Genomic DNA, 24,782 nt, shown 5'->3' with positions numbered 1-24,782 from the left:
GGACTGCCCCACCTGGGGATTCTTCCCATATAGAGTCACCAAACGCAGACACTATTGTGGATGCCAAGAAGTGCTTTCTGACAGAAGCCTGATAGAGCTGTCTCCTGAGAGGCTCTGCCAGAGCCTTACAAATACAGAAGAGGATGCTCACAGCCAACCACGGGACTGAGCATGAGATCCATTGGAAGAGTTAGAGAAAGGACTGAAGGAACTGAAGGAGTTTGCAACCCCATAGGAAGAACAATATCAACCAACCAGACCCCCCAGAGCTCCCAGGGACTAAACCACCAACCAAGGAGTACACCTGGAGGGACCCATGGCTCCAGCTGCATATGTACTAAAGGATGGCCCTGTCAGGCATCAATGGGAGAAGAGGTCCCCGGTCCTGTGAAGACTTGAGGCTCCAGTGTAGGGGAATGCTAGGGTGGGGCGGTAGGAGTGAGTGGGTGAGTGGGAGAACACCTTCATAGAAGGAGGGGATGTGGGGGTAGGATAGGGGTTTTCAGGAAAGGGGATAACATTTGAAATGTAAATAAAGAAAATATCAGATTAAAAAAAAACAATAGAATGATTATTGTCGGAAAAAAAAAGAAGCAAAAAAATTGCCCCACTTGTTATCCACTCTTGGGCACTAGACAGGAAACTCCAGTTGCTGATGAACAGGACACGGAAGATAGAACACCATTTCATTTGACCACCCTATAATGACATTCAACACCAGGGAGAAAGCAAAAGTCCCTTAGCATGGAAAGTGTTTGGACATAAAGTCTATCCTTTTCGTGTCATGATGTATAAGCCCTCTCCGTAATAGGACACCCACAGCAATGTGGGCTCTACTCCACTCAAGTGCTGTGTGTTATTTATGAATGCAAGAGATAATTAACATACATAACTGTAGCATTGGTGGCAATAGATATAATATACAAACCAAAAGCCAGTTCCTTCAGAGATTCTGTCCATTGTTAGGTCATCATCAGAGAGACTTTCTACTGCAGCAAATGGGGACAATGTCATTGACTACAGATAAGGCATTTAAAACCTAATCAGACCCCCCCACACAATTTTTTTGATATGGACTATCCATTTGGGTACAGACTTAGTCTATGAAGAATAATATGTCAATCGTGAATTTGAGAGAAAACAGTTTCAGCTATGGTATAACAAGAAAGTATTGACCAACTATGAATTATTAATGAATGATTAAGACTATGAATGATTAAGACTTACATCACCATCTAGTGCTGAAGAGTGGTAAGACAGGCACAAATCAACATTATATATAATTTCCATTAAGAAACTAATCTTTTCTCAAGTTCTTTATTTTGGATATTACCCCTCTATCAGATGTGGGGTTACTTAAGATTTTTTCCAAATCTGTAGATTGCCAATTTATCCCATTGACTATGTCCTTTGCGGTACAGAAGCTTTTCAATTTCATGAGGTCTCATTTATCAATTCTTAATCTTAGAGCCAGAACCATAGGAGTTCTGTGCCAATGAGTTTGAGGCTCTTTCCCACTTTCTCTTCTATTATACGCAGTGTATGTGGTTTTATGTGGAGGTCCTTGATCCACTTCTACTTGAGCTTTGTTCAGAGAGATTCATATTGATCTATTTTCATTTATCTATGTAGACTGCCAGTTAGACCAGCACCCTTTTTTTTTTGAAGATGCTTTCTTTTTTTTTTCTTTGTATGTATTTGGCTTCTTTGTCAAAAATCAAGTGTCTATAAGCATGTGGACTTATTTCTGGGTCTTCAGTTCTATTCTCGTGACTGACCTGTCTGTCCTTCTACTAATGCCATGCAGTTTTGATCACTACTGCTCTGTAGTATAGCTTGGGGTCAGGGATGGTGATTCCCAAAGACATTTTTTATTGAGAAGAATTGTTTTTCCTAGTCTGAGTTTTTTTGTTTTTACCAGGTGAATTTGAAAATTGTTCTTTCCAGGTCTTTGAAGAATTGTGATGGAATTTTGATGCAAACTGCATTGAATCTGTAGATCACTTTAGGTAGGATGGACATTTTTATTATGTTAATCCTACCAATCCACAGGCATGAGAGATCTCTCCATTTTCTGAGGTCTTCTTCAATTTCTTTCTTCAGAAACTTGAAGTTCTTCTCATAGAGATTTTTCACTTGTTTGGTTAGAGTTACACCAAGATATTTTATAATATTTCTGACTATTATGAAGGGTGTTGTTTCCCTATTTTCATTCTCAGCCCATTTATCATTCATATACAGGAAGGTTATTCGTTTTCTTTTAGTAAATTTTATATTCGGCCACATTGCTGAAGTTGTTTATCAGCTGTAGAAGTCCTCTGGTACAATTTTTGTGGTCACTTATGTATACTATCATATCTGCAAATGTGATACATTGACTTCTTCTTTGCCAGTTTATATCCCCTTGATCTTCTTTTGTTGTCTTACTGCTTTGATTATAACTTCAAGTACTGTTTTGAATAGATATGGGGAAAGTGGGCATCTTTGTATTGTCCCTGATTTTAATGGGGTTGCTTCAAGTATCTCTCTATTTAATTTGTATTTCTTACTAGTTTGCTGTCTATTGTTTTTATTATATTTAGGTATGGGCCTTGTATTCCTGATCTCTTCAATACTTTTAGCATGAAGTTGTGAGTGTTGTATTTGTCAAATACTTTTTCAGCATCTAGTGAGATGATGATGGTATGTTTTCATAGAGTTTTGCTATGTTAATGTATTTCCATATATTGATTCACTTGCATCACTGGAATGAAGCCTACTTGATCATGGTGAATGATCGTTTTGATGTGTTCTTGAATTCAGTTTGCTAGAATTTTATTCAGCATTTTTGCAATGATATTAATAAGAGAAATTGTTCTGAAGTTCATTCCTTTGTTGGGTCTCTGTGTGGTATCAGAGTAATTGTGGCATCATAGAATGAATTAGCTAGTGTTACTTCTGTATCTATTTTATAGAAGAGTTTGAGGAGTGTTGTTGGTCTTAGCTCTTTATTGAATCTCTGATAGAATTCTACTCTAAAGCCACCTAGGTCTGAGTTTTGGGGTTTGTTTGTTTGTTTGTTTGTTTGTTATGAGGTTTTTAATTACTTCTATTTAATAGGGGATATAGGCCTGTTTAGATAGATTACCTGCTCTTGGTTTAACTTTGGTCCCTGATATCTGTCTAGAAAACCAACAATTTCATTTAGATTTTCCAGTTCTGTTGAGTATAGGCTTTTGTAGTAGAATCTGATTTCTTTTTTAATTTCCTCAGTTTCTGTTGTTATCATTTCTTATTTTGTCAGTATCCAAATTGGATACTGTATTTGTGACCTTTAGATAGTTTGACTAGGGGTTTACCTATCTTGTTGATTTTCTCAAAGAACCAGCTTCTACTTTTGTTGATTCTTTGATTCTACTTGGTTGATTTCAGTCCTGAGTTTGACTTCTTCCTGCCTTCTATTCCTCTTGAATGTGTTTGCTTCTTTTTGTCCTAGGGCTTTCAGGTATGCTGCTAAGTTGTTAGTGCAGGATCTTTCCAATTTCGTTACCAGGGCACTTCATGCTATGGACTTTCCTCTTAGCACTGCTTTCACTGTGTTCCATGCATTGGGGTATGTTGTGCCTTTATTTTCACTTAATTCTAAAAATCATTTATTTCTTTCTTTATTTCTTCTCTGATCAAGTTATCATTGAGTAGAAAGTTGTTCAGTTTCCACGGGTATGTGAGTTTTCTGATGTTTTTGTTGTTATTGAAGTCTAGCCTGAGTCTGTGGTGCTCTGATAGGATGTATGGGATTATTTCAATCTTCCTGAATCATTTGGGTCTTGTTTTGTGACTGATTATATGGTCAACTTTGGAGAAGACATCGTGAGGTGCTGAGAAAAAGGTATATTCTTTTGTTTTAGGGTGAAATTTTCTGTATGTATCTATTAAATTTATTTGGTTCATAACCTCTATTAGTTTTACAATGTCTTTGTTTAGTTTCTGTTTCAATGACTTGTCCATTGGAGAGAGAGGGGTGTTGAAGTCTCCCAGTATTACTGTGTGGGGTTCACTGTATGTTTTGCTCTTTAGTAAAGTTTCTTTTGTGAATTTGTGCCCTTGTATTTGGGGCATAGCTGTTCAAAATTGAGACTTTCTCTTGGTGGATTTTTCCTTTGATGAATATGAAGTGTCCTTCCTCATCTTGCTTGATAACTTTTGGTTGAAAGTCTCTTTTACTGGCTATTAGGATTTTTCTTGGAACTGTTTGCTTGGAAGCCTTTTTCCAGTCTATAACTCTGAGATAGTGTCTATCTTTATCATTGGGTGTGTTTCTTGTATGCAGGAAAATGCTGGATCCTGTTTGTGTATCCAGTCTGTTATATCTTTTTATTGGGGAATATTGAGAGATACTAAAGACAGATGATTGCTAGTTCCCGTTACTTTTGATCTTGTAGGTGGCATTATATGTATGTTATTCTCTCCTTTTGGTTTTGTTGTGAGACGGTTAATATCTTGTTTTTTCATTGGTGTACATACCCTCCTTGTGTTGGAGTTTTCCTTGTAGAATCCTCTGTAGGTCTGGATTCATAGATACATATTGTTTAAATTTGGTTTTGTCATGAAATATTTTGGTTTCTTCTTCTATGATGACTAAGAATTTTGCAGAGGATAGTAGCCTAGGTTGGCAATTGTGTCCTTTTAGGGTCCACATGATCTCTGTCTTCTAGCTTTTATGGCCTTTGTTGAAAAACCTGGTATAATTCTGATAGGTCTGCCTTTATATGTTATTTGGACTTTTTCTCTTACAGGTTTTCCTTCTTTGTTCTGTGCATTTGGTGTTATGATTATTATATGAAGAGAGTATTTTCTTTTCTGGTCCAATCTATTTGGTGTTCTATAATCTTATTGTACGTTTATGGTCATCTTTCTTTAGGTAGGGGAAGTTTTCTTCTATGATTTTGTTAAAGATGTCTTCTGGTCCTTTGAACTGGGAATCTTCACTCTCTTCTATTCTTATTATTCTTATGTCTGGTTTCGTTGTGTCCTGGATTTCCTCAATGATTTGGGTTAGGAGTTTTTTATGTTTTGAATTTTCTTTGACCATGTGTCAATATCTTCTAAGGTATCTTCTATGCCTGAGATTCTTTCTTCTATTTCTTGTATTCTGTTGTTGATGCTCGCATCTGTAGTTCCTGGCCTCTTTTTTAGGTTTTCCGTTTCCAGAGTTTTCTTTCTTTGTGTTTTCTTTATTGTTTCTATTTCCATTTTTAGGTCTTGGGCTGATTTGTTCAATTCTTTCACATGTTTAATTGTATTTTCCTGTATTTCTTTAAGGCTTTTTTTTTCCTCTTTAACGACTTCTACCTATTTATTTGTGCTTTCCTGTACTTCTTTCAGTGAGTTATTTATATCTTCCTTTAAGGAGCCTTTTATCTTCATGAAATAGAATTTTAGGTCAGCATCCTGGTTTTCAGGTGTGTTGGTGTGTCCAGGGCTTTCTGTGGTGGGAGAACTAGGTTATGATGGTGGCAGCATATATTGGTTTCTGTTTTTTATGCACTTGCACTTGCCTCTCACCATCTGGTTATCTCTGGTGTTAACTGGCCTAGCTGTCTCTATCTGGAACCTGCCTCCAGTGTCCCTGCATTGCTGAAGGTCTCCTGGAAGGCCTGTGGTCCTGGCTGTAGCAGACCTCCTGGAAGGCCTTCAGAATGTGGGGTCTTCAGAGAAGCAACCACAATGTTGTTAAATGTATGGAAATGAGGTATTATGAAGTAGTACTTACTGAATTACTAACTCTACCAGGCAACAGCACACATGGACAGATGTGGACAGAGATGTCAAGAATTAATCCAAAGTATACTTGCCCAAGATCCTGGTCAATTTTTTTTTTACAGGATCTAGTAAAAGACCTGATTTTCTCATCCCCCAATGCAACAGAATACTCTATGCCAAGACTAGAGCATAAATGACTAGATTTGGTCCAAGTCCTACCTCTCCTATTACTCCATTCATCTCTCCTCAGTAAATTCATTAAACCTCTAGCTTACTATTCTTCTTTGGGTCATCAGTCTGATGGGTTAAAAATTCATTTAAAAAAAAATGAACCATATAAATCCAGAAGATAACATTTTATAACAAAACCACAAACGTCATAAAATATCACCTCTTAAGATATCATTAGTCATAGACCAAAGGTCTCCAACAAGAACAATTTGGAAATATACAAGTCACGAAAGTATTCCTGTGCAAAAAGAAAAGTACTCATTGGATTATTTCACACGAGCTCAAGTTCTACAACAAAACCATGATAATCAAAACATGTGGCAATGGCATGGTTGTCTAATGTTTTCTAAATTAATATTATAAACTAGGAGAATTTGACTTAAGTCCACAAACTTACAGTGACCTGATTTTCAACAAAGATCACAAAATAACATATGAGACAGAGAAAGAATCTCCAACAAATGTGGGGAAATCTGCATACACACAAGGAGAGTGAAATTAAACCCTTTTCTCTCACCCTTAAAAAAAAAGACAACTCCAAGTGAATAAAATAAAATAAATGCAAAATCTGACAAGAGTAAACTGTGTGAATGGCTTTTGGGTTTTAACCAATTTTATAGCACTAGGCATAAATTCTATCCTGTGGAAAAGGCATCAAAAGATTGTTAGTTTCTCTATCAGACAACAGCTATACTATAGTAGTAGACACATCTTGCCAGATAGGATTCTATTTTACCATAACTGGTCTAGAGTTGAAAAAGGCCATTGAAGTCTTTTTTTTTTTTTCTGCCAGTTCCCTGAGCAACTTTTAGCACCATGAATCCTATAGACTGGGAAAAAGCACCCCCAGTCAACTTGAAATTGATTGCTCTGTCTCCTGACGAAAAAAGTTTTGTTTCTTTTTTAATCAACAAGGTTTTTCATATATATGGTGGACAAACAAGGGCAAAGGCAACAGTCTGGGTTGTTTTAGAGACTTCTGAAGCCTTGCTGACCAACAGCAACATATTTGTACTTACAAATATATTTGTTAAATGCCTAATGTGTTTATTACTAAATTAAATACAATAGTTTTAATAATTAGACAATCAATGGATACTGTCCTCATGGAGATTAAATTTCAGGATATTATACAATATTAAATAATAATTTACAGGATACGTTTAAGTGCTAAATCGAGATAATTTTGAAATATAACCATTCATTATTCATACATTTTTATATATTATTCACCTGTTTTTTAAAATAACAGAAAGTAAATTCACTGCTAGTTTTTGTGAAGCTTATCTCTTTGCTTCATAATTGTTTTTTATCCACAAAAGTGGTATTTGGAAGCTAGCTAAGACAAAGTGATGATTTTAGTCATTGGGTAAATGAAATGAACAATTTCAGGCATATATGGTAGTACTCAAGAGGATATTATTTAATGTCTTATTTATGAATTGAAATGTGAATATGCCCCCAAATTTTAAGTACAAGTAATTAAAAACATGTAAAAACTGCTTGATGGCATTCCTGTGTGGAAAAACCATTCCTATTTATATTTTAAGGTGAGGAATTTACAGTGATGTGATGGTTGATAACTAAATGTCATGTTCTCTTACAATTTGAAATTATATCTCTGTGGAAAGCTTGATACAAATTTTAATTTTGGAACTATCATTATTATTATTATTAATTATTAATTATTTAATCTTTTTTCTACAGTCTTGTTGTTATTCCCCTTCTAGTCTACCCTTTGACTGTCCCTCATCACCTCCCCCCCCATGTCCAAAATGATGTCTCCACCCCACCAGACCACCACATTTCCTGAGTCCTCAAGTCTCTCAAGGGTTAGGTCGGTCTTCTCTCACTGAGGACAGATCGGGCAGTCCTCTGCTGTATATGTGTCTGGAGCTTTATATCAGCTGGTGAATGCTGCCTGGTTGGTGACTCAGTGTCTGAGAGATCTCAGGGCTCCAGGTTAATTGAGACTGCTGGTCTTTCTTTGGGGTTGCCTTCTTCCTCAGTTTCTTCCAGCTTTTCCCAAATTCAACCACAGGGGTCCCCAGCTTCTGTCCGTTGGATGGGTGTAAGTATCTGCATCTGACTCTGTCAGCTGATTGTTAGGCCTCTCAGAGGGTACCCATGCTAGGCTCCTGTCTATAGGCACGCCATAGCATCAGTAATAGTATCAGGCCTTAGAGCTGTCCCTTGAGATGGGTCCTAATTTGGGCCTGGCACTGGACCTCCTTTCCCTAAGGCTCTTCTCCCTTTCTGTCCCTGCAGTTCTTTTAGACAGGAACAAATCTGGGTTGGAGTTTAACTGTGTGATAGCAACCCCAGACCTCCAATTGATGCCCTGTCTTTCTACTGGAGGTAGACTCACAATTTCCCTCCCCTGACTTTAGGGCATTTCATCTAAGGTCCCTCCTTTTGAGTCCTGAGAGTCTCTCACCTTCTAGATGTCTGATACATTCTAGAGGGTTCACCACCTCCTACCTCCTGAGGTAGTCTGTTTCCATTATTTCTGCTGGCCCTCAGGGTTTCATTCCTGATTCCCCCTCCCAATATATGATCATGTTCCCCTTTTCCCTTCCCTGTCCCCTCTCCCACCCAGGTGTCTCCCTCCCTCTACACTCCACCCCCTTCCCCGAAGTGATTGCTTTTTTATTTTTCCCAAGTGGAATTGATACCCTTCGGCATTCTCACTTGGATCCTTCAGCTTGTCAACCTTCTTGAGTTCTGTGGATTGTATCCTGGGTATTCTGCACATTTTTTACCTTATATCTACTTATTAGTGAGTACATTCCATCCATGTCCCTTTGGGTCTGAGATATCTCACTCAGGATGACATTTTCTAGCTCCTTCCATTTGCCTTAAAAATTCACGATGTCCTCATTTTTAGTAGCTGAGTCCTTTTCCATTGTGTAAATGAACCACATTTTGTATATCCATTCTTCCACTGTGAGACAACTGGGTTGTTTCTAGCTTCTGGCTATCACAAATAAAGTTGCTATAAACATAGTGGAGCATGTGTCCCATGGCATTGTGGGGCATCTTTTGGGTATATGACCAAAAGTAATATAGCTGGGTCTTCAGGTAGATCTATTTCCAATGTTCTGAGGAACCTCCAGATTGCTTTACAGAGTAGTGTACCAGTTTGCAATTCCACCAGCAATGAAGGAATGTTTCATTTTCTCTCATTTACTTGCCAACATGTGCTGTCACCTGAGTTTTTTTTATCTTGGCCATTCTGATTGGTGAAAGGTAGAATCTCAGGGTCATTTTGATTTGCAATTCCCTGATCACTAAGGACTTTGAACATTCCTTTAAGTGCTTCTCAGCTGCTCAAGATTCCTCTGTTGTGAATTCTCCGTTTAGTTCTATACCCCATTTTTTTAATTGTGTCACTTGTTTTTTGTTTTTTTTGTTTGTTTGTTTGTTTGTTTGGAGGTTAGCTTTCTTGAGTTCTTTATATATTTTGGCTATTAGCCCTCTATTGGATGTGGAGTTAGTGAAGAATTTTTCCCTATCTGTAAGTTTCCAATTTTTCCTATTTTCTATATCCTTTCCCTGACAGAAATTTTCAATTTTATGAAGTCCCATTTATCAGTTCTTGATCTTAGAGCCTGAGCCATTGGTACTCTGTTTAGAAAATCTGCCCCCCCCCCCCATGCCAATGAATATAAGGCTCTTTTCCATTTTCTCTTCTATTAGATTCAGGGTATCTGGATCCCCAGGTGGGGCAGTCTCTGGATGGTCATTCCTTCAGTCTCTGCACCACACTTTGTCTCTGTAACTCTTTCCATGGTTATTTTGTTCTTCCTTCTAAGAAGAATAAAAGTATCCACACTTTGGTCTTCCTTCTTCTTGAGTTTCATGTGGTTTGTGAATTGTATCTTGGGTATTTTGGGCTAATATCCACTTATCAGTGAGTGCATATCATGTGTGTTCTTTTGTGATCGAGTTACCTCATTCAGGATGATATCCTCCAAATCCATCCTTTTTCCTATGAATTTAATAAATTTATTGATTTTAATAGCTGTGAAGCACTACATTGTATAAATGTACCACATTTTCTGTATCCATTCATCTGTTGAGGGACATCTGGGTTATTTCCAGCTTCTGGCTATTATAAATAAGGCTGCTATGAACATAGTGAAGCATGTGTCCTTATTACATGTTGGAGCTTCGTCTAGATATATGCCCAGGAGTGGTATTGCTGGGTCCCCTGGTAGTACTATGTCCAGTTTTCTGAGGAACCACCAAACTGATTTACAGAGTTACAGAGACAAAGTGTGGAGGAGAGACTGAAGGAATGACCTTCAGAGACTGCCCCACCTGGAGATCCATCCCAAATACAATCACCAAACCCAGACACTTTTGTGGATGCCAATAAGTGCTTGCTGACAGAAACCTGTTATAACTGTCTCCTGAGAGGCTTCACCAGTGCCTGACTCATACAGAGGTGGCTGCTCGCAGCCTACCATTGGACTGAGCACAAGGTCCCAATGAATGAGCTAGAGAAAAGACCCAAGGAGCTGAAGGGGTTTGTAGCCCCATAGGAGGAACAACAATATGAACCAACAAGACCCCCCTATTGCTCCCAGGGACTAAACCACCAACCAAAGAGTACATATCATGGGACCCATGGGTCCAGCTGCATATGTAGCAAAGGATGGCCTAGTTGGTCATCAATGGGAGGAGAGGCCCTTGGTCCTGTGAAGGCTTTATGCCCCAGTGTAGGGGAATGCTAGGGCCAGGAAGCTGGAGTGGGTTGGTGAGCCAGGGGAAGGGAGGTGATGGGGGGGGGGGGTTGGAGGGGAAACCAAGAAAGGGAATAACATTTAAAATGTAAATAAGAAAGTATGTAAGAAAAAAAGAAGAAAGAGTTACAACCTGGAGCTATTTCAGATTTGTGCACTTGGCATCATGCTTGTGTTTGAAGATGTGAGCTCTCAGATCCCCCTTCTTCCACCAAGTCTGACACTTATAGCCATGCTTCCTGCCATTTAAGATTCTTGTCTTTCTGGAACAATCAACCCAAATAAACCCTTCTAAAAAAGAAACTATTTACTTAAAAATTAAATAAATTATTAATAAATTAATAATGACATCAGTATGATACAATATAAAATGCAAAACTTCAGAAGTGTTGGTATATACATTTAGTCATTTCTAACCATTAAGAAATCATTACAGGCCAGGTGGTGGTGGCGCACACCTTTAATCCCAGCACTTGGGAGGCAGAGGCAGGCAGATTTCTGAGTTCGATGCCAGCCTGGTCTACAGAGTGAGTTCCAGGACAGTCAGGGCTATACAAAGAAACCTTGCCCCCCACCAAAAAAAGAAATCATTACAGCATAAAAAGTAAACTAGATGCTTACTACCAATAGGTAGTTCCTATTTTCTATTTGTGTGAAGCATAAACATGTATATGCATATGTTACAAGAATGTGCATCTCTAAGCTAGATTTAGGTCAGGGTTTTGTACTCTCTCTATTATTCTGTTTTAACATTTCAGTGATTATGTTAGTGGTATTTATCATAGTTTAATTTATTTTTCAAACTTTTAACATATTTACCACCCTCAACCTCCTCTTTTTCCTATGCCTTCTCACTCATCCACCTTTGACATTACTTTATTCTCCAGAGTCTGGTTTGCACTGTCCAGTTATTTGTTCTTAATAACATGGTATATATATATATAACACCTGATGTGTGGTCAACCTACCAGAGATCATATCATAAAAGGAAAGGGGCTGCCCTGTCCAGCTTCTACCAAATGCCAGTAGATCCTCAGTAATAGGCATTTGTGAGTGTCTCCCCACTCCTGGCTAGAGCTTGTAAGGTTTCATGAAAGCTCCATTGCTTTGTGCCAAATCAGAGACCTTTGAAAATTTTAAAGCTTCGACTTTAGCTGGGCAGACTCTCAACTAGATCATCTGATACTCATCACATTGCTAACTATGCCTTCCTGGCCAGGAATACATATCTTCTCTCCCATATCTCCTTTCAAAAATTCTCTCCTGATGACTCTACTCTTTCTTCTTCCCAGACTCTATTTTTCTCTCCCCACCCCCAGAAGTCTTACCTTCTACTTCTTGCTCTAGCTACTGGTCGTTTGCTCCTTATAAAACTCAATCAGCAGTAAGGCACATCCGATACAAATCTTTAACAGTCTATGGGTAGAGGACAGTATGACCTTTTCTTTCAGATTTACAAAACAGGAGGCTGGTAATGGGTCACTGTAATGGCAATACCAGAATCTCTTAGCATTTAGCTCACTGCTATATCAGCAATTAACCATCAAACATATAGAGATACAATGAATACAATGTGAACAAGGATCTCCTCTACATCTGTGAGTACCTATCTGTACCTGCCCTGCTGCATTTGGAGAACAGTTCCCTCAGTGCTATCAACCATCTCCAGCTTTATGCACTTATCTGTAGAAAATTAAACTGATTGTGACTGTGATAACTAATACTATAAAAATATGACTGTGCAGATATCTCTTCAACACATAAATTTCAAAAGCTGCAGATATATAGTAGAAAGCAGCATGCTGGCTTACATATTATCTCTATGTTTAATTATTATGAACCCTAAATATTGTTCTCCACAATGATCCTACAATTTTTCTTTCCTATCAGTCATATAAATGTCTGATTTTGCAATATGCATATATGAATTGGAATGAAAAGTTAGAGTTGACTTTTAAAAGATACAAGCAATTATCTCTAGCTACAAAAGGTAAAGGGACTCAAGTATATGCAATTCAAATGGAAGAGGAGACATTATGACAAAATAATAATAATAATAATAATAATAATAATAATAATAATGTAATAGTAGTAGTAGCAGTTTTTATTGTTGCACTAATAATAATCACCAGATTTTTAAATACTATTACCTGTCAGTGGAGTGAATAATCTATAGGAAATTAGAAGTTTCTAGAAACACAAATAGAGACAATAGAAATTCTAGGATATTTTAGTGTGAAAAAAATAGCTGGAAACTTGAGAGAGAAGAATTCTCTATATATACTTGAAAAAATATAAACATTAAGCAAGATTATCACTTATATAAATGAATCTTAGAAAGAGGCATAATATTACCTAACTTACACATATGAGCTATTAAGAACTAGGATCACAACCAAAAAAACAAGACATACTATCAGTACCAATAAGGAGTGCATAGTACTAGCACAAATTCAGATATATAAATTGATATGACAAATAGTAGGTACAAATAATTTAACCCCTTCTGGCCAGTTTATTTTAAATGATGATATACAGTAAATAAAATGGGAGAGAAGAGTGTATACTACTTAAAAATAAGTTTTTTACTAAAAAAGAGAGGATGGGGAGGAGAAAAAGGCAGGAGTGGGTGGCAGATCTTATATATGGAGAGCAGAGGAAAGAGAAGGGAGATCTGAGAGGATGGTCAATCTCTAGGACATGCCAGCAACCTGAGATGGGGAGAGGTCCTTGGTGTCTCTGGGGATGGCTCTAGCTGAGACCCCTAGCTGAAAGGGATATACACTCTGAAGTGACTACTTCCTGTAGCCAGGCAGGACTTCCAATGAAGGACAGCAACTCACCCACAAAACCTTCAACCCAAAATGTGTCCTGCCAAGATGTGTAAAGAAAAAGAGCAGAGACAGGGAGAATGGCTAGCTAATGACCACCCCAAATTGAAACCTGGGCAAAAACCAATCCCTAACACTTTGATACTCATCTATGTTTGCACAAAAGAACCCTGTCCTCTGACAGGGTCCACCCTGCAGACAATAGTAAAAGATACAGAGACTCAAACCCAAACATTAGATGGAATTCAGGGACTCTTACAGAAGAGTTAGGAGAAGGATTGAGTGATCCAAAGAGGATAGGAAATCCACAGGAAAACCAACAGAGTCAACTTACCTGGACACTTGTGGTCTGCCACAGACTGAATCACCAACCAAAGAACAAGCATGGGCTAGATCTAGACCCCCTCCACAAATGTACCAGATTAGCAACTTGGTCTTCATGTGGATCCAAACATCTAGAGCAGGGACTATCCCTGAGCCTCTTACATGCCTACCTGTGGATCCCATACCCCTAAAATGATGATCACGTCTGGCCTCAGTGGGAATGGATGAGTTGATATGTGTAGTGTGGCTACATGGGAGTTAGTAGGAAGTAACACCCAGAAGTGAGCTTCTCCTTCTCAAAAAAGAAGATATAAATTTATATAAGCATGTGTGTGTGTGTGTGTGTGTGTGTGTGTGTGTGTGTGTGTGTGTGTGTGTAGTTTGTTATAAAATATATTCTGGCTGTGATTGTTTCTCCCCTAGATCCTCCTTGCCTAACCAAGTTCATACCATTGCTTTTTCTCTCATTAGAAAACAAGCAAACATCTAATAGTAGTAGTAGTAGTAGTAGTAGTAGTAGTAGTAGTAGTAGTAGTAGTAGTAATGACAAAAACAATATAAAATAAAAGCAAACAAACAAGACTAGAACAAAACACACACACACACACAGAGAAAAAAAAAAGACAAAGGAAAGGGGGGAAAGCCAAAAAGGGGGGCTTAAAAATCTACAAACAGATCCTGAGGAACACACCTTTGTAAAAAATCCCATAAAAGAACAAAGGAGAAGGCAGGCTGGACGGTTTGGGATCAGAAAGCATAATCCATAACAAAAGACCTTTAAGGTTTGAAAAAATGTCCAGGAAAGGTACTATAAAACAACAACAAAATATGTATATTTCAAAAATAACATTGAGTTAATTTTCTGTTGACCTTCTACTGCTGGGTATGGACCCTGTCCTTAAGTGTGTTTGTATGCCTGGTGAGATTCCATTAGAGAAAATAAATTTTCCTGTGTGAGTGGTTATCAACTGGAGATAGCATACATTACGAATAAGGATGGGGCTTGTGTCTACCACCCTTCTCAGCACTGGGACTCTACTTGACTTAGATGGGAACAGACCCTATGCATGATGTCACAGACTCAGTGGGTCTTATTTTGTCTACAAGGCCTTGTTTCCTGGTCTTCTGTCCTCATTGGCTCTTATAGTCTTTATAAATTCTCTTCTGCACAGTTCCCTGGGCCAAGAGGAGAGATTAGATAAAGACATCCAATTTAGGGCTGAGTCTTCAAGGTTTCTCACTCTCTGTGTACTGTCTAGTTGTGGGTCTCTATATTTGTTCCTATCTGCAGGAAGATTCTCTATGATGGTGGTTGAGCATGACACTGATCTATGAGTATAACATGTAATTAGGAGTCATCTTATCCTATATTCTTTTAGTAGATCAGTAGTATTTAGTTTTCCCCCTAGGTCCTTTATCTGTTTAGTCATAGGATCTTGACTACATGAGCAGTATCCAGCATGATTTTCATAAATTAAAAAAAAACTAAATGAAAAATGCACATGACCATAACATACCTCAAAAAACTTCAGAAGATATGTTAATATTAGCCAAAGTATGTTTCCAATAAAAGAATATAAATAGAAAGAAAAGGGAGATGATTAGATAAAGACATCCAACTAAATTACATATAATAAATAGTAGTTACATAATTTATTACCATAAATCTGTTTTAAATATAAGGTGTTTGTATGAATACATGTACACACACACAAACACAGTCAAAATAAATGTTTGAAACAATGTCCTTTTTATAAATGTCCTGGGGTCTTAATGATTTGAAAATTAATTTCATAATTCCAACATAGCAAATTATCAGAGAGTATACTGAAATACAATTTATACATGATCAGTATTTCCTGGCTAATTGAGACAACTCCATCAAGTATTATATGACCTTGCTGTGGTCATACAGAACACACAATATGTGGCTTCTCTTAAAACTGGAAACAAAATTTTTATGAACTCCACCTATGTAGAGTAGAGGATCAAATATGAATAAGGTACCACTGTGTCATTTTCTGATCACAGCAAATTTTCATATTACTTAACTAATTTTAAATTCTGGACTAATTTATATTTTTGCTTGTATCTCTGTTATATTTCATAAATATGTAATACTTAGAATTATTCTTAACAAGGAAACCCCAAAGAGATGTCCAAGATAATTGCCTACTGTGTTCTATTTTGTTCAGAAGGTAGGCTGGGTAAATTTTGCCCATGGGACAAATTCAGGTGGTACATAAAAGTCAGGTCAAGACATTCTTCATATACAACATGGGTGTATTCGCATGGACACAGCACAGAGGAGGAAAATCTGAGATACTAGAAAATAGTGAATCAGGTAAGCTAGATGATCTCTCTGGTTCTCTTCTTTAAGCTAACTCTGAAAATATATCTGTGTATATGTTTTACCAACAACTACTATGACTAAGGTTAACAATTATATCTTTGCTTTGCTACAAATTAGAAAACATTATACATGGTCTTCTTAACTTCCATTATATCTAAAATTCTGTGGTTTATCTCCAGTTTCCACAAAGAATTATGCCCTCTGAAATATGCTTATGTCTGCATCAGATCATTTTATTTGCCTGCTAAACCATAGAAGCAACATAAAACTATTCTTCACAGCTGCTACAATTTAACAAAATGAGGCCCCTTTGCAACAGATATGCTTGGTATGCAGGATAACTTTCAGAATAGAGAGAGATGTAAAATGGGTCACCAATCTAGTGAAACACGGTGTGAAACTTAGTTGTTGCAGGAATAAAATGAAATGAACATGAGACGAAATAAAGGCATGAAAGCTACTGGAATATGTTCCTTACCAGATCAGTGTACACCACACAGATCTACATTGTTTAAGTTCTAATATATGATTAATTGCTTCAAGAGTATAAATGTTAAGAATATTTTAGAGTTCATAACATATAATACTTCTATTTACATGTTCATAACACACTATTAAAACAGAAAAGTGTTTGGGACAGGGATATAATGTCAATAGATGATAGTGATTTGAACAGATCTCCATAAAGTTTTTAAATCTATGCTCAATATATTAAATATACTACATGTAGATATCTGTTAATACAGTAACCATTTTACAGTAATTGAATGAACATTATTTTTACATTATGATTTTCCTGCTCAAGTGTTTCATAAAAACACACATACTTATTTTTTCAGAAATTCCTTTCTCAAGCAAGCAATTTCCTGCCCTTGACTGTTACTGTTACAAATTATTCTAGAATGTGCAAATTGAATTTTTAGAAAATTTTTTGAAAATTTCACACTGGTGAAAAACTAAGTTTGGATTGGGTTCAGATTGTTCTGCCTTTACAAGGCCCAAAACATAACTGGTATAAAACCAAAACATACTCCATAGAAAACTGGCAAATCTGTATTATAGAAAATAGATTTATTTTCAATTTAAAAAATTACTATTGAATGTAAACTTTTGCAAAAGCAAACATTTTGACTGATTTATTTCCCTTGCTCCTTAGTTCATGCTTCTGAGTTCTCAGAAGATGGGTAGGTAAAATAACACAAGATACGGGAAGGTCAGTTTCTCCAATTCCACATGGGATTTCAAAGAATACCATAGGTAAGACACATACTTTGAGAAGAATACCCAAAGAATTACTGAAGGCAGAGAGAAAATATGCATATATTATCCTTATGCAGCTTGACTATTATAAATATTACCTGTCAATAGAGACACTGATGTGTAAATATATATATATATATATATATATATATATATATATATATATATATATAATTAGTTTTCACTGGATGGTTAACTTTACATTAATGCAAGACTAATAGTCAAAGTCTTTATTTATTTATTTATTTATTTATTTATCTATTTATTTATTTATCTATTTATTTATATGTGTATGTGATGTATTATTCTACAGTATAGTGATTTATTACTATTTATTGATATTATTTAAAATAAATATGTTCTAATTATAGCCTTAAACTTTATGTAATGTTCAGGTATGTATCTGAATTGTCCTTAATGTTCAACTAATTCATTTCTGCACTCATCGGCATTAACATTTTTGCTAATGAGCTTAGTAGTCCAAATAAGTTCCCTGATACATTTTAACTTATGGTACATATGAACATGATATTCACCTTCCATTCATGTGCTTGAGTATCCTGTACAGTATTCTACAGGTTCTCTCATAATCCTTAGTACAACATTTCCTTCAGAGGAGTAAGATAAAAATTTAATGTTATAAAGTACTATAAAAGAAACTGCACTGTGGCTTAAAGGAATTACTATTTATAGTAATAAAAACAAAGACTGCCGGGCATGGTGGCACACACCTTTAATCCCAGCACTCAGGAGGCAGAGGCAAGCGGATTTTTGAGTTTGAGGCCAGTCTGATCTACGGAGTGAGTTCCAGGACAGCCAATGCTACACAAAGAAACTCTCGAAAAAAACAAACAAACAAACAAACAAAAAAGACTGTGACATATCCAGTGCATTGAAATTCAGTGTAATTAATAATCATTTCCCAAAGGATATGAGTTAATTTTTGTCATGTAGTGGAAGAACTGTTGACTCCACTCTGAGAATTAGTTTAAACTGAATTAGCAGGTAAAAATCTTCCCCTCCTCCCCAGAAGAAGACATAATAATTTGTGACCTCTCAGCTTGCTGGCCTGTGTTTTTGCCTACCCATGTACAGAGAATATTTGTGAAACACTATTCATATAAATTTAACTATTCTCTGCTTCCATGAAAGTTAACCATGGCTTATGAGCTTTTACGTTGAATAGTAATGACATTTATATTTGGTGAAGACATCTATGTACATTTACGTGATTTATACATATTAAGTCTCAAAGTGAACATCATATTCTACAAGTAATTTGTCCACCACGTCCCTACAATCATCTTTCTTTCTCTGTGGATTGTTTCTTAGGACAAAATGAATGAAGTGAATCAATCCATGGTGTCAGAATTTGTGCTATTGGGACTTTCCAACTCACAGAATCTTCAGGTCTTGCTCTTTGTGATATTTTTGATAGTTTATATGCTCATTCTGTCAGGAAATATTGTCATCGTGATCTTAATAACCATTGACCGCCATCTCCATTCCCCTATGTACTTCTTGTTGGCCAACCTGTCCTTTGTTGATATATGGCTTTCCTCAGTTACCACTCCAAAAATGGTCACAGATTTTCTCAGGGAAAACAAGACCATTTCCTTTGAAGGATGTATGTCCCAGGTCTTCTTTGATCATTGCATTGGTGCAGCAGAGATGGTGCTGTTGCTGGTTATGGCTTATGACCGCTATGTGGCCATCTGCAAACCTCTCCACTATTTCACCATTATGAACCTGAAAAGATGCACTGCATTGGTGTTGATTTCCTGGACAATTGGCTTTGTGCATGCCTTGAGTCAACTTGTACCAGTTCTGCAACTACCTCTCTGTGGTCCATTGGAAATAGACAGTTTTTTCTGTGACATACCATTGGTAATCAACCTAGCCTGCATGGATTCCCATCATTTGGATACTTTAGTAAATGCTGATTGTGGGGTTGTGGTTGTAACTTGCTTTATTCTGTTGCTTATATCTTATACTTATATCCTTATCACTGTTCATCAGAGCTCTAAGTCCGGGGCATCTAAGGCCCTGTCCACGTGCACTGCCCACATCACTGTGGTATTGCTCCTTTTTGTGCCCTGTATTTTCATCTATGTTTGGCCCCTCAATATCACCTGGTTTGACAAATTTCTTGCTGTATTTTATTCTGTTGTTACACCTCTCCTAAATCCAGCCATTTATACACTGAGAAATAAAGATATAAAACATTCCCTAAAGAGATTAAAAAGCTCTTTTATGAATCACAAGGTAAATACTTAATGCCTAGGAAATCCACCATAAATATCTTAAGATAATATTTCAATGAAATGAGGAGAGTTTAAAATTTAGGGTATTTAACTTTCAAGTTCAATTAGTTCAAATATTTTGATATGTAATAGCTTTAATATGATTCTGGAAGTTAAAAGTTTTATTCTATAGACAACTAAACTACTGAATATCTTTCAAAAGCTGATCCTTCTATCTGAGAAAATTATTGAATGGTTCATAAATGTCTTAAATAATATGGAATACAACTAATTGTATTTGTCAGGCTCATATCTAATAATTTTGTAAAATTTACTTATTGTTCTAACAGCACAATTTTTTGCTACCTTAAAATATCACACAAACTTTTATTCATTCTTTTGTAAAAGGACAACATCATTATCTTTTTATTCTACCTTGCTCCAAAAACACTATAGGGAGAACTTAAAACTCATGGAAAATTAAACAAAATTCATGAATGGCACAATAAATAGCAATGGATATTATTTGGTATTGATTTTATTATTTTAATAAAAAATTATTGTATAGAAAAATATGTTTTTCTCAATTATCTGAATTTCAAGAACTAAAACTTTCCTTTAAAATAAACTCATAAACCATAGTGTTTTTCATATATATATATATATATATATATATATATATATATATATATATATCAGTTGTGTTGCATCCATATGGTCTTATTTCTTGGTGTCTTCAGTTCCAATGGCTCTTATAATCTTTATATCTCCTTCTTTCTGTAGTTCCCTGAGTTCTGAGAAACAATATTAGTTGAATTTAGGACTAGTGTTTTAAGATTGTTTCAAGTTTTCTCATTTTCTGCATATTGCCCAGTTCTGGTTCTCTGTGTTTGTTTCTATCTTCTACAGAAAGAACTTCTCTGAGGATGGCTGAGAAAGGAACTGATATGTGAGAGTAGCAAGTCATTTGGAGTAATATTGTGCCTATATGATTTTAGCAGAACATTAGTATTTCATTTTTCTTTGCTTAGGCTTATGTTCTTAGATACATGAACAGGGTCTAGCGTAGATTCAATGTCAAAACAAAAACAAAAAAACAAAAAAGAAGAACTGCATGATATAGTGACATACATCAAGAGAAACTGCAGCAGCTACATTGATATTAGGTAATGTATGTTCAGATGAAAGAACATAACTAGAGAGGGAAAAAACATTTTATATAAACAAAGTATGTCAAGTAATCATAAAAATACAGCAATTTTGATCAGCATGTTCTAAATTTTGTGTTAATATTCTGAATTCTAAAATAAGAATAAGAAAGCATATACTTGAGTAAGCATAATAAAACAGTCAAAACATTATCTAAATAATTAATATAAGTACATACAATTAAAGATGAAGTGATTTGATAAATTTATATTTACATAAAACTAGAACCAGAATATCACACTTCTGCTCCCTAAATACATAGAATATACAATGTGTTGCATAATTAACTGGCTATGAAACAAGTATTACTTTCCTTAAATCTTATTTTTTGAATAGTTCATATATGTGTACACTATAACTCATCATATCCATCCATATTACCTCCCTTCAAATCCCCCAAGGTTTCTTCCAATACATGTCCCTTCTAAATTCATGTTCTCTTATTAGTAACCCAGTGAGTCCAATTAATGCTGCTAAGTGCACATGAGTGTTGGGTTATCTACTGGGATACAAGAAAGCTTCAAGTAGCCAGTCCTGAAAGTAAAAGGTGTTTTCTCCATGAACAGCTACCTATTTAAATGACTACTTAACTGGAGATGATGCCTCACAAGCTATTCTTCTCTCCATTTTGGAATTTTTAACTGTTTAATCTTGGTCTTAGTTGTTCACCAGTGGGAACAGGCTAGAATCTCTTATGACACACAAAACCAATACATTAAATCCACAAGTTCAGATCAAATTAAAAGAAAAACTGCTCAGTAAGGATAATAGATGCCAATGTCCTTCAACAACTACTAGTTCTATAGAACTGATCTTGAATTAAAATCACTCATAAGAATATCAGGGCACTGAATTTAAAAGAACAATTATAAATATAATCAAGTAATCTAGTGACTTTAAAAATGACAAACACACACATGAGAGATGTTAAAGGATGAAGAGTAAATTATTAACTAAAGTCCAAGAAAACAAGCATAGAGCGATGTAGAATGATAAAGACAATCGAGGGCTTGTAAAACAAGTTTATTTTGTTTTGTCCTTCTAAGTGGGATTGAAGCATCCTCACTTGGCCACTTCTTTTATTATTTAATCCTTTTATACAGCCCAGTCATTATCCCCTTCCCAGTCCTTCATCCTTTGACAGTTCCTCATCCTATTCCTCCTCCCCCATCTCCAAGAAGACATCCCCACACCCAAACCTCCCCATTTCCTAGGGCCTCAAATCTCTCTAGAGAGTTAGGTGCATCTTCTCTCACTGAGGCCAGACTAGGCAATCCTCTGCTGTATATGTGTCAGGATCTTCTATCAGTTAGTAAATGCTGCCTGGTTGGTTGCTCAGTATCTGATCTCTGGAGTCCAGGTTAGTTGAGGGTGTTAGTCTTCCTATGGGGTTGCCCTCCTCCTCATTTCAACCATAGGAGTCCCTGACTTCAGTCCATTGGTTGGGTATAAATATCTGCATCTGACTCATTTATCTATTTCTTGAGCCTCTCAGAGGCTCCTGTTTGTAAGTTCACCATTGTATCAGGAATAGTATCGGGCTTTGGAGCCTCACCTTGAGTTGGATCCCAGTTTGGGTTGGTAACTGGACCTCCTTTCCCTCAGGCTCTTCTCCATTTTTGTACCTGCAATTTTTTTAGACAGGAATAATTCTGAGTCAGAGTTTTTGACTGTGGAATGAACGGGACCTCATGAAACTTAAAAACTTCTGTAAGGCAAAGAACATAGACTATAGGACACATCAGCAACCTACAGATAGGGAAAAAGTCTTCACTAACCCCACATCCAGTAGAGGACTAAAATATATGTGTGTGTGGTGTGTGTGTGTGTGTGTGTGTGTGTGTGTGTGTGTGTGTGTGTGTGTGTAAAATCAAGATGCTAACATCCAAAAAACCAACAACCCAATCAAAAAATGGGGTATAGAACTAAACAAAGAATTCACAACAAGGGAATCTTGAATGGCTGAGAAACACTTAAAGAAATGTTCAAAGTCCTTAATGATCAGGGAAATGAAAATCAAAATGACTCTGAGATTCTGCCTTACACCAATCAGTATGGCTAAGATCAAAACCTCAGCTGTCAGCACATGTTGTAAACAATGTGGAGAAAAAGGAACACTCCTCCACTGCTGGTGGGGTTGCAAACAGTTATAACCACTCTGTAAACCAATCTAGAGGTTCCTCACAAAGTTGGAAGTACATCTACCTGAAGACTCAGCTACACCACTCTTGGGCATATACCCAAAAGATGCTCCACCATGTCACAGGGTGTTCATAGCAGCCTTATTTGTGATAGCCAGAAGTTGTAAATAACCCAGATGTCTCACAACCAAAGAATGGATACAGAAAATGTGGCTCATGTACACAATGGAATACTATTCAGCTATTAAGAATGAGGATGCCATGAGTTTTGCAGGCAAATACATGGAAATAGAAAATATCCTGAGTGAGGTACCTCAGACCCAAAATACCTAAAGGACATGTATGGTATGTACTTATTAACAAGTGGATATTAGCCAAAAGAGAACAGAACATCCAGGATATAATCCACAAAACTCAAGAAGGTTAACAAGTTGAAAGCCCTAAGTAAGGATACATCAATCCCCCCCCCCCCTGGGAGGGAAAAGAAAGCAATCAGAGGGGCAGATGGAGGGAGGGACCTCAGTGGGAGAGAGGAGGGGAAGGAAAAAGGGGAACATGATCAGGTGTTGGGGGCAGGGGGAAGGAAACAGGAGTGAAGCCCTGAAGGCCAGCAGAATGAATGGAAATATGCAACCTCAGGAGGTGATAGGTGGGGAGACCCTTTAGATTGTAACAGAAACCTAGAAAGTGAGATACTCTTAGAACTCAAAGGGAGGTACCTTAGATGAAATGCCCTACCGTGGGGAAAAGGAACTTGTAGAGTCCACCTCCAATAGAAAGTCAAGTGGAAGGATGGGGTTACCATGCCAAAGTCCAAAATACTTGGCCTCATCTAAGTAGGACTAAAGTTTTCTCACTTGACCCTTCCTTCTTTAGTAATTTCTTTGGGTTTGTGGTGTATATCATGGGCATTCTGTACTTTATGGCTAGTATTAACTTATCAGTAAGTATATACCACGTATGTCCTACTGAGACTGGGTTCCATCATTCACGATAGTATTTTTCTACTTCCATCTATTTGCCTGCAAAATTCATGATGTCCTGTTTTTAAACAGCTGTATAGTATTCCAGATCAAAAAGTCTACTGTGAAATTCTGTTTCCTAGAAATGATGGGGAGACCCTTCTGGTCTGTACCACCACTTGCACCCATGGTAGATTGGCCTGCCTACTCCACTATCCCATAGCTCTGCCTGTCTCCCAAGAGGACTGCTCTAACCAGGGATACAGGTGAGATTCCCTCCCTGCTCTAACCTAGGACATAGCACCTCTGCATTCTGATGAGGCCTGCTCAGGCCAGTTAACAATAGAGACAAGAAGATGGTGAAATGCAAATACAAAAACATCATGAGGGGAAAGAGAGATGGCTCAGTGGTAAAAGCACTGACTGCTCTTCCAGAAGTTATGAGACTAATTCCCAGCAGCCACTTGGTGGCTCACAACCATCTATACTGGGTTCCAATGTCCTCTCCTGGAATGTCTGAAGAAAGTGACAGTGTACTCACATACATAAATAAATCTTTAAATAAAAAAGAGGATCCATCCCATAATCAGCCTCCAAACGCTGACACCATTGCATACACTAGCAAGATTGTGCTGATAGGACCCTGATATAGCTGTCTCTAGTGAGACTACACCAGGGCCTAGCAAACACATAAGTGGATGCTCACAGTCAGCTATTGGATGGATCACAGGACCCCCA

At 36.9% G+C, this 24,782-nt stretch overlaps 1 protein-coding gene across 1 annotated transcript; it reads left to right on the top strand.

The window, feature by feature from the left end:
• Nucleotides 1-18,827: 18,827 nt before the first annotated feature.
• On the top strand, nt 18,828-19,766 carry LOC110289904 (olfactory receptor 4K3-like). Its single transcript, XM_021156304.1, has one exon. The coding sequence runs from the start codon at nt 18,828-18,830 to the stop codon at nt 19,764-19,766; it is 939 nt and encodes a 312-aa protein (XP_021011963.1).
• The last annotated feature ends 5,016 nt before the right edge of the window (nt 19,767-24,782 follow it).

This window comes from Mus caroli, unplaced genomic scaffold (genome assembly GCF_978045245.1).
Source record: "Mus caroli unplaced genomic scaffold, Mus_caroli_1 scaffold_2, whole genome shotgun sequence".
NCBI lineage: Eukaryota > Metazoa > Chordata > Mammalia > Rodentia > Muridae > Mus > Mus caroli.
The sequence above is the reverse complement of the archived record's forward strand: the minus strand, read 5'-3'. Positions and strand labels throughout refer to the sequence as shown.